The 10439-nt window shown below is 40.2% G+C and overlaps 1 protein-coding gene across 1 annotated transcript; it reads right to left on the reverse strand.

The window, feature by feature from the left end:
- Window positions 1–328: 328 nt before the first annotated feature.
- On the reverse strand, window positions 329–10196 carry CLBA1 (clathrin binding box of aftiphilin containing 1). The gene is made up of 6 exons (XM_027638007.1): window positions 10152–10196; window positions 8577–9257; window positions 4949–5097; window positions 3349–3478; window positions 1969–2082; window positions 329–1083 (listed from the first exon to the last, which is right to left on the reverse strand). The coding sequence occupies exons 2-6, from the start codon at window positions 9033–9035 to the stop codon at window positions 916–918; spliced, it is 1020 nt and encodes a 339-aa protein (XP_027493808.1). The 5' UTR covers window positions 9036–9257; window positions 10152–10196; the 3' UTR covers window positions 329–915.
- Window positions 10197–10439: the final 243 nt, after the last annotated feature.

The following is a 10439-nucleotide window of genomic DNA, read 5'->3' on the forward strand; positions in this document are numbered from 1 at the left end:
AGCAAATAGATTAGTAACTTGTGTAAAAATTACTACCAATGAATAAATAAAGCTGTTGCAGTTGGCAGGGGAGCACCATGGATTCTCTGAATGACAGTGAAGTGCATCCCCTGTGGCACTCAAGCTGCAGGAAGAGGGGCAACAGTCAATAGTTACTATAAAATTTTAAAAGGGCAGCAATTTACAGCATTTTTGTGCAGTGCAAGTCCTGAACTACAACACTGCTCAGCTTTAACAAGCTGGTTATGCGTGGTGTAAGTGTGGCTGAATGAATCCAACAAGTCCTGTTACAATCAGCTTCAACGAGGTGATTTATTTCAGTCAGAAACCAACGCCAGGACAAAACATTTCACTGCCCCCACCCCTATCACCACAGCAGGCTTTACCAGACAGAAGTTAACACAGTTTTATTTTCCTAAATCCCAGTGGAAGATCCCAGATGTAGAAGGCTCCTCTCCTTACATCCAGTAGTGGCAAAGCAGATCTCAGCTGATCCAAACTGGACCAAGTATGAGCAGAGATGGTGACAAGGCACACGTTACAACACACCTGAGCTGGGTGTAGATTTTGGCAGGGAAAGGAAGGTTTTGACTGAAGAGGCATTAAGGCTTGAAAGGTCAGTAGTTCAGGATACTCCAACAGAGTATCTTTAAAGTGTGATAGCAGCTGCAGCGTTTACTGTAAGAGACACAACTCTGCAGAAAAACTTAGCAGGACAAAATTACACCTTTAACTTCACAGCTAAAGAGGAGAAATCTCTTTTAATAATGTGACTTTAGGTTCCTCATATACAGCAATACGTCACTTTCCTAAAGAACGTCTGTAGTCTCTAGTACCAAGTCAGTAACAAAATTAAAGTAAACAGCATTCAGTTCAAAAACAAAACAAAACAAAAGGCTAAAAAGTGCATTTAGTTCAGCAAACATCACTACTGAAAAATTTCATTTTTAGGTTGTTAGTAGTGAAAAGGTGCTTCTTCTTTGGGATTGTTATATACTGTGTGCTTTTATTTGATGGTGTGGTTTTCAAAAAGAGGTTACAGGTGAAAAGGTGACCGTGTCTGGAGTCTGGTGATACAGAAAGCTGAGTGAAAAAGTAAAACGAAGTTAATTTTTTCCATCCTACAGAAAGTTAATCAGCTTGCATATTTCAACTTAACTTTTATAAATGTTCATAAAAATAAAATTAGCATAGGGGAGGGGGGGAAGAGACACAGCTAGGAAGATAAGTGGAAAACATCCCATTATATGATTTTACTTACTTAAAATTAAATGGCAACATATGTTTTGTAATGAATTTTACTTGTGAGACCCCGAAATGCAAGTCTATTCCAGAAAAAAATTTTGCCCAGTTACCTTAACTTTGTACCATGATTCCTTTCACTTTTACTTTTTCTTCATCTATTTTAAGCCACTTCCCCTTTCTCTAAACCCTGTCTCTATTGTTTACACTTTCCAAGTGTGATTCAGCCACTGTGATCCCTCCCTCACGTACTCAATTAAGAAAGCAGAACTGATTTATGGAGGAATAAGCTGGACAGTCTCTTTTAGTTCTTTATTTCTGAAATCTCTAGCCTATCATCTCTTATGTACAAGGTTCCCAGAGCAGTTACACACCTTCACTGTCCATTGCAGTAAATAGAATGAAACAGAGCAATGGAAGTGTGCCTCAGACTATCTGTGTCCACAGCAACAACAGCTGACTGGGGAAGGGACCTTGGATGAAGAATATTCCTCCAAAACAACACAATTTTCCTTCCAACTTGCATTGCTTTAGCAAGAAACAAACAAGTGCCCAGGTACCCTTTCTAAAGCTGTCAGAGAGGTTTCAAAGAGCAAAAAACAACTCCATATATAAATAGTTACACCAGGACCAAACAATTACATGAGGACATATGCTAGAACAGCTGGCTACAGCAGAGAGGAACATGTAAAATACACTCTGTAGTTCTTTCAGAGCAATTCTTACCTTGGTCTGGATCAATGCTTTGCAGTCATTGATACTGAATCCATCAAATCTGAAGTCCTCACTATCTTTGACATTTGATTCCTCAAAAATATCATCCTGGTTCTCTGAAATGTCCTTAAAAAAGTTTCATTTATGAATTTATTTATGCATTTCTGTCTGATCTCAAAGTATATAACCTAAAGAGAAGTTTCCCTCAAATAACAACCACCACTAAATTTTACTTTCTGAAGCTGTTTTATCATGTGTTCCCCTCTGCATTAAAACAATTTTATGCTAAAACCAGTTCTACCTAATCACATGAATCTATTTGTGACTCCCATTAATAAAAAAGCAATTTCCAGTTAAAATTAGCCTTAATTAATGCCAAAACATTGATGAGAAATATATCTTTATCAGTATTTTTAAAAGCAACTTAATTTTCCTGTAACAGAAAAGAAGTAATGATGTAAGTTTAAGCTGCCTGGGCATTGATTTAATGCTGCTGTATCTGTGGTCTAGAAAGGAACAGAATGAGAATTTAACTGTGTTGGATAAATGTCTCCTCTCTCTGTTAAATCCCAATTCTATAAAAATGACTTACATGTGCAGAATAGGTCTTCTACCTTCAGCACTGTTGTTCTGTTTGTATATAACTTGCATGAAAAGTCAAATATGCCAAAAAAATCAGTAGCTTGCCAACCTCATGCTTCAGCAATCACATATCAACTGAAACAGTTATTTCTGAAAATTACTTGTGACTAATTGATCCCAACTAAATAACTGAATACTGAATCATCTGAGACAATTTTACCTTCTCAAAACAAGAAATTAAACAGAGACATTCTTATTTGAGATCTTCCAACACTGTTGGTTTGGTCTCAATTCAATTTAAAACATATTCTCCCTGAAGCCTTGCAAAAGCAGACAGAGGAATAATCTGAGGAAAAGGGAAGCTGAACACACTTTCAGTTCCTATACAGTAAAAACATCCAGTAATTACTTTAACAGACTCCCTGATTCAAGTCTAATTTTCACTTAACAGAAAGATATTAGAGGCTAACAGTTTTCTCATACTCTGAGCAAAAAAAGTAAACAACCTTACTGCACACACACCTGAAAGCTAATTCTCCATCTATAACAAAATACCATCTAACAACAGGGCACTATGTAGGGGAGAGTTCCATGTAAAGACAGTCAAAGTTCGATCCTGCACAGTTTCATGGTTACTTACACATAAGTATGAGGAAACACTAAACTATCACTTTAAAAAGCTCTCTGTAAAAAAACCTTTTTTACTCACCCAGATCTAGTCCCTCATGCACCTCCATGTATAGCTGAGAGAGGACCAGACTCCTAACCAAGTGTCTGTGCTGCCATACTGGCAAACCACTGTTCAATTACCTTTTGATTTGCATCTATTCCAAGAACACTCAGAAGGTTTTCTTGGCAATGAGATTTACTCCAGGGATGTCTTAAGCTGGGGGTGTTATCAGAGTCTCTAAGTGTTCTCCATAGGTTTCCAGAATTGATCCTAGAAAACAAAACACAATTTAAGGTTATAAGCTGTATTAGGTTTCCAGTGAATGTAAATAACTTCGTTATTTTCCCTACATACAGTTGTCTACTACTCTACCTCGATCTAAAAAGCAACTTACCTTAAAACTCCTTCTACCTTCGGTCAAACTATCAACCCAATGTACTAATTACCTTGCATGACAATTAGAGGAAACAGTAAGTCAACATGACTCTTCAGATAAGAAGGGCATCAGAAGCACATTTCAGAGAGTGTTATATGCCAACAGCTCACATCATTCAATTGCTTCTGTGAAATGTGGGCAGAGTTCAGCCCTATGAGTTCTGCACTTTGCGTTTTCTGTCTCTCAAACCCTTCTCCATTCCACAGGTCACACTTCTACTCTGCAGCACCTGCTGCTCAGGTGGGTGACCTGCACCTGCTTTGGACGTGCCTGTGCTACAAAGCAAGCCAAAGGCACTCACTGCTGAAATGGTGAGAATTACAGTATTTTCAATTCTCTGGTATTTTCAATTCTCACATTGCATTCATCACATATAAAAATCCAGTTGGACTTTATTGAGTACAGGATGTAGTTATCATTGACCTGAGTTATTAAGCACAATAGGTCAGGGCTTTTTTGTCTGTAGTTGGTACTCTCATATAATACTGTAGTCCCTTTTATATATTTATTTCTCCACAATTTGATCTTGATTAAAATATAGCGCGTATGCAGAGAACTTGCCAAAAGGATGCCTACATTAAAACATTAAATGTTTTAACTACATTTCTTCTGAGTCCTAGGACCTTTCCCAAGTATGGTCTGACCCAATTTTCTAGATACAAAGCCTCAGAGTTATGCAAAAATAACTACAATACTGTTCAGTAACTACAATACTGCTAAACAGCTGCTGATCCTTCACAAACATGTAACAAATCTAGAAGTGTTCCAGCTGTCGCAAGAGAAATCTTAGTTAATGATGATAATTGCTATTAACACAACCCAGGAAAGAAGCCAAATGCACCACAGATTCTGAAACACATCTGGTTTAACATGAAAGGAAGTTACCAACTGGGAAAACGGGGGGGGGGGGGGAAAGGCTTGTGGGTTGTTGGTTGAAGCAGCAGCCTCCGATGATGAAGAAATAAGTGGGATGTGCTGCAAAGAAAGGACAAGCAAACAGGAAGAACAGGCTGCCTGTTGGGTTCTGGCATTCCAGAGGCTTAGTCATAAGAAGGCACACCAACAGCAGGAAAAACCCTAAGCAGGAATTTGTAATTTTGATATATTCCCTTCATTGTTTTCTAATGGCTAAACCACCATCCATTTCCTCTAACAATACAGCACAAAATTGCTAAGATGAAGAGCATAGTGTTAAGAAAGATTTTTGAGTGTACCACTGATTTTTACATTAGGAAATAAACAGTGTAATTGCTGAGATTGCTGAGGAACTTTTTTTTTTTAAACTGTTGATCTAAACTCATTACCAAAGTTGATTCTTCAGAAGTTCAGTTATCCCAACATCTTCATTATTTGTATCAAGCACTTGCTCTAGGCTTCTTATGCTTTCTGTGGACTGTGATACAAAGACTTCTGGAAAGCCCAACTTAAATATATCCTCATAGCTGTGGTCTGCCTAGAAAAAAGAAGAGAGTTTTATTACATGTGTTATACGAGTCACCCCCACAGTTCCTAGTCCAAAGACTACAATTTTTCTGGAGATTGTCTTATTGTTTTAAATATTTTTATTAATATTATTGGCACAGAGAGACTGAGCCCATAGTTCAGCATTTTGAGTGCTTACGTAGAATTAGAGGAGGAGAAGCAAGAATCCAAGAGTTTCTGAAGAACCTTAGTCTCCAACTTCCCAGCTTCTAAATCATAGACTGGTTTGCCTATTTAACACTCCTTCTTCTGCTCAGATAATTCAGGACAAATCTGACACACACATCAACTCCAAAGCTTGTTTTGCTAACTCAGTATTCAAATACTCCTAATTCAGCCAAACGTAACACAACTGCTAAATGCTACAGCTACCAGTAAATATTTGCACTGTGTAGGTCTGCAGAAAAGCTGGGGTGAGGATGTCTCTGTATCTTTGCATTTGCACCAAACTTTTTCCATATTAAAAATCAGAGCCAGATTTGCATACTTGTTCCTCCTCCAGCAGTGATGAGGAGGAAGTTTGAGAGACTGAACACAGCCACAGGAGTGATCCAAACAGGCCTACTGGAAGTAACAGGGTTATCTGATGACTAAGAAATACATATACAAGGGAAAATGTGCATAATTTACACCCTATCCTAAAGGGATGTTATCATGCCGTCTGGTTCAGAAGTTGTGTCCTTTTATTCCTTCAAAGAAGGAGTTACTGCAATTTTCTAAATAAAAGGAATTAATTGACTTCACCATCCCTCCAAGGGACTGCAATCCAGGAGCAGCAACATTGTGTGAAAACAAGAGAATGGAACGAGTCAGTTTGTTTTCTTTGCCCAGCAAGCAATGATTTCATCTGAAAAATGTAAGTATGGATACTCCGTATTTTGACAGTTTCATTTAATTGTAATTGAAACAGCTGAAATAAACTGAGGTACTTCCACAGTTTTATTATACTGAACTCAGACAAATGCAGTGAATACTGAGAGACTATGGATTTAATCTAATGATGCGTGGGCAGAATCAACAGAGCTGGTAGAAGGATTCTGTACTTCTGAGCCTGCTTCTAGGAACAGAATTTGCGCCCCACGCTGCTCCTTCCTGAAGCAGGGCCTTGCTAAAATGCCTATCCTGATGAGCAGCTGCTGGGACACTCAGAGACTCCCAAGTAAAATCCTTTGAATCTTGCCCAAAGTGTCACAATACTTCCAACCACTTTGTAAATTATTTCACCTTACACCAGAGATACTACATACAGGATCCTGAAAGATGCCTGAGAAGCAGAATTTTGTGAAAGCAAACTTGTTGAAGCATTGATGGTCAAGGATAAAACACTTCCTCGCAGGTACCAAAACTGAAATGGGATGGGAGTTAAGGAAAAGCCGGGCAGCTGCTGTTGGCTTTGGGATGGGGGGCAATTACAGCCACAGAGAGTGTGCATCAAGGGAAGCACAGCTCTACCTCGATTGTAGTATCTCCTCAGAGCCTGTGATGCTTCTCCAACACACATACAAGTCACTGACTTACAGTATAGTCAAGCCAGATGAAAAATGCAGGTTTTTTTAATTACCTTTATTACTGTCTACTTCAGTGTGTCTTTCTAAAACCATATTTGGGTACATTTCCACTTATCTTGTAGCTTTGTACTAATTATAAAAACACTAATGCACACATTTCACAACCATGCTTCCTGATTAAATCCTCTGTATCCCATTATATCAGAACACCATAGGGCTTAAACACGTGCACTTGTCCCTCTCACAAAGGCCAGTATTTAAAGAGCACATGAAAAATCCTTTAAGTGTTCAGTTCTGTAGGCAAAACATCCAGCTACTACAAGGAAATTAGCAATTGTTTCCATCTCAAGATAAGTGATTTTGCTCCAGATCAACATAGTTTAATTTATGTTATAGCCATAAATATTGAAGGTCCGACCTCTGACCTCAGATGATCCATAGAGGTCCCTCCAACCTAACTGGCATTTTTTCTATTGACCACACGGAAGACAGAGCCCCAGTCCAAAGAGTTTATGATCTCAAACAAACAATACAAAAAGCACAGGGATAAAGGACAAGCTACACATATATTCTACATTCAAATTTCTCTCAGCACTGCAGCTGTTTCTCTACCCTCGACAAGAAAAGCCAACGTGAAACTCTAAGGATGGTTAACTTATTTAGCTTGTACTGGACACTTCCTTTTGCCTTTAATAGATGCAAAATAGAGCAAATGCTTAGGTAAGACTAAGATCTATTGCTTTTGGAAGGAAGCCAAGCAACCTGCTATATTCTATTCTAGTTTCAATCATTACAATACTCTCTTTTTTTCAACAGAAGACTTCTTGTCTGCCATTTTCAGCATTACAAAAAATTTGAGTTCTTTGTTTATGCATGTCAACAACCAGGTGTCTTGTGTACCTCCACTCAATCAGTGTGGGCAGCTTATTCCACCTGCATCTTTTTGCTTTCCCAAATAATACCTGTGCAACAAGTAAAATTCCTAGGCAAGGGCAAGAAGACTTGTCTCCAGAAAACCCCCAGTTCCCTACACCTCATCTAACAGACTACAAGCAGTAAGTTATTACTGCTACAGATTAACCCCTTGGAAGTCTTAGTTGATTGTTCTCTGTTTTTTTTCAAATGTTCTAATTTAGGATAAAAGTAGTAAGAATGGAGAGGAGCTGCTCTGTATTTTCATGTTCTCTCTCCCTTTTTGTCACTTTCCTTCCCTTTGGCGATGCATGTTTGGTCCTTATGGAAACACATTCATCGCAACAAGGTCTAACCCTTTACCTGAACCTTTCTTTTTGCTGATAAGGATACATTACATTATTTACTCAGGATATTACCTGTAACATCATAGGAGAGAATGTAACATCCTATGCTATAAAAATAAATTACAATAAAAGATTTTTATTCTTTTATGTGTTCATGTGTGTGTTATTAACTCCTACCACCATCAGTCTAAAATTCCAGAAAGACTGTTGATATTATTCAGGCAGTATATTAAATAAAAAAAGTAATTGTTTTTACCAATTTCTAACTCAATGTTAGGTTGGTTTTCTTCAATAAGCTTGCAGGCAACTTTTAGAATTTCTGTCCACCCTGCTTTTGTCACCCACCTTCCCAATTTTTTGTTTCCTATGCTCTTTCTTGTCTAGGTTTTAAACTGCATGTGCTTCAGGGCAGGGTTCATGGTTTCTACGTGCTTACTTTTTCCTAGTGTCTAGAAGCAAAGTGGTGCATTACATTCTTTAAGGCACTCCAGCAAGACAACTTAAGTATTTGTCAAACATTGTAAAGAAGTTGCTTTTGTTCCACTTGAGTCAGCTGCAAAGCAGCTTGACAGTTTCTCTCCCTGTACAACATTACCCTCTGTAGAGAAGACAGATACAAAACTTGAGATGTAGGAAGCCGTAACACAAACATTTCTGGTCCTTGGTTTACTATTAACACATACCTCATTGAGAGAGCCCAGAGCCTCCTGTATCCCACTGCACAGAGATGGCTCAGCACAGAACTGGGCAGCAGAAGGGCTACAGTGTCCACTGCTTAACTCCGTGTCAGCTCCAAAAGGTTTTGTTGACTTCACCAAAACTTCAAGATTATGATTGAATCTCTCTGATTTGTCTAACGACTCCTTGAAGCCTTCAAAATCACCCCAGGAACCACTGGGTTCTGAAGTACTAAGACTGCTCTCAGAAATCCCATCACAACTTCCCCCTTTGCTGTTCGTTACAGGGAGGCTTTGCTGCATTACTTTGACATTAATAATTTCTTCATTATTTGTCTTGTCATTCCAGTTACAGTCACTTCCACTGACAGACACACCACCTGCTTCAGATGCCAGGTCTTTTGGAGACCCCTGGTGTGACATGTCTGTATTAGTAAGACTTTCTGCTACTGACAGGTTCTGCATCTTTGTTTGAGAAAAATTAATTTGTCGAAATCTGCACTGCAAAAAGGTTACTGAAGTTCAGTTGCATTAGAAATCTGAGTGTTTCCAAAACAAAATCAAATTCTTCATTTCACCCCAAAGAATAACAACACTGCTAAATCAAAACAGGATGTCCTTCAGCCTCTCCTCCAGTAATCGGCATGTGCACGTAATTCAGCCTCACTTTCTGTGTAGGATATTTGCCTGCAAAAAAAGCATTAGAAATAAATACTTCTGTGATAAGGGCTGTGTAGGAATAAAGATCGCTGATAAGGTAGGAGAAAGAATGCTTGGGTTAAAATAAACACATTCCAGTATTATCCACTGAAAGTTGCTGTAGGTAAAATTATTTAAAATTTATATTCAGTTCTCTGCCCACACCACAAACCATTAAATTAGTGAACAATATTCAGCAAATACGTAACAGAAGTTGCTGGATATTAACTCTGTACTGAGTATACAGAAGACAAACCAAAATAACTATAGACAAAATCCAACCCTTCAGAAACATTTTCCATAACTATTTCATCCACCTCATGCACACCCAAGCAGCGCTCTTTCTGTCTGCATGAGCTGCCCCATCTCGATTGTGATCCTATAAAAATACAGTATTTCCAACTGTTTGAGTAACTGAGCCATGTTTAATAAGTTCAGTTTGGCATCTGTAGATGACACAGGTGGTGATCATTTTAGCATTTATCACTAGATTATCATTAGATTAACTAATTATCATTAGATTAACCCCATCTCCTCAAGTATTTTTCCGAGCTATTGAGGGGGGGGAGGGCAGGTTAGAACATACACTAAACCCACTTCTGGCCGCTCTTAGGTATTTTCTGTGCTTAACAGAACAAATTTTGTGTGCTTTTTACCCAGGTTCCCCCCGAAGGCGGCCTAGGCACAGTCCGGGGGGGCAGCAGGTCCCTCCCGCCGCCAAGGACACGGGGCACGGTGGGGCCCCCTGGGACAGGGCAGGGCAGGGGATGCGCGTCCCGGAGCCGCCGGCGCTTCACCCCGGGGAAGCGGCTCCTCCACCCGCGTCCCCCCGGCGGCTCCTCCAGCCGCGTTTTCCCCTGTTGGGTGCAGGGACAGCCTTACCGCCGCTCCAGGGCCCGCCGCCGCTGCCCGGCAGGTCGCCAGGGGCGGGCCGAGGTGTGCGGGGCGGTGCGGGGCGGGACGGGGCCGGCCGGGGACAGCGGAGCCCTCCCACCCTCCGCTCGGGAGCAGCGAGGGCAGAGGAGCCCCAGCCCTTCCTCAGCCCCCGTTCTCTCCCCTTTGCTTTGACAAGAGCCTTCCCGGCTCTCCAGCCTCGCCCCGGGTTGTCCGCACCCGCATCCCTTGGGTTACAGCAGCCCTTCCAAACAGAACCAGCTCCTGCCCGCCGGG

Source organism: Corapipo altera, unplaced genomic scaffold (genome assembly GCF_003945725.1).
Source record: "Corapipo altera isolate COAL_440 unplaced genomic scaffold, ASM394572v1 23, whole genome shotgun sequence".
Classification (NCBI taxonomy): Eukaryota; Metazoa; Chordata; class Aves; order Passeriformes; family Pipridae; genus Corapipo; species Corapipo altera.

Excerpts from the sequence above, each read along its gene's own strand:
- CLBA1 (XM_027638007.1), bottom strand. The coding sequence starts at position 9,035 with ATGCAGAACCTGTCAGTAGCAGAAAGTCTTACTAATACAGACATGTCA. Across the intron at positions 3,479-4,948 it reads CTTCTGAAGAATCAACTTTG|GATCAATTCTGGAAACCTAT; the intron begins GTAATGAGTTTA and ends TTTGTTTTCTAG. Across the intron at positions 1,084-1,968 it reads AAGCATTGATCCAGACCAAG|CTTTCTGTATCACCAGACTC; the intron begins GTAAGAATTGCT and ends TTTTTCACTCAG.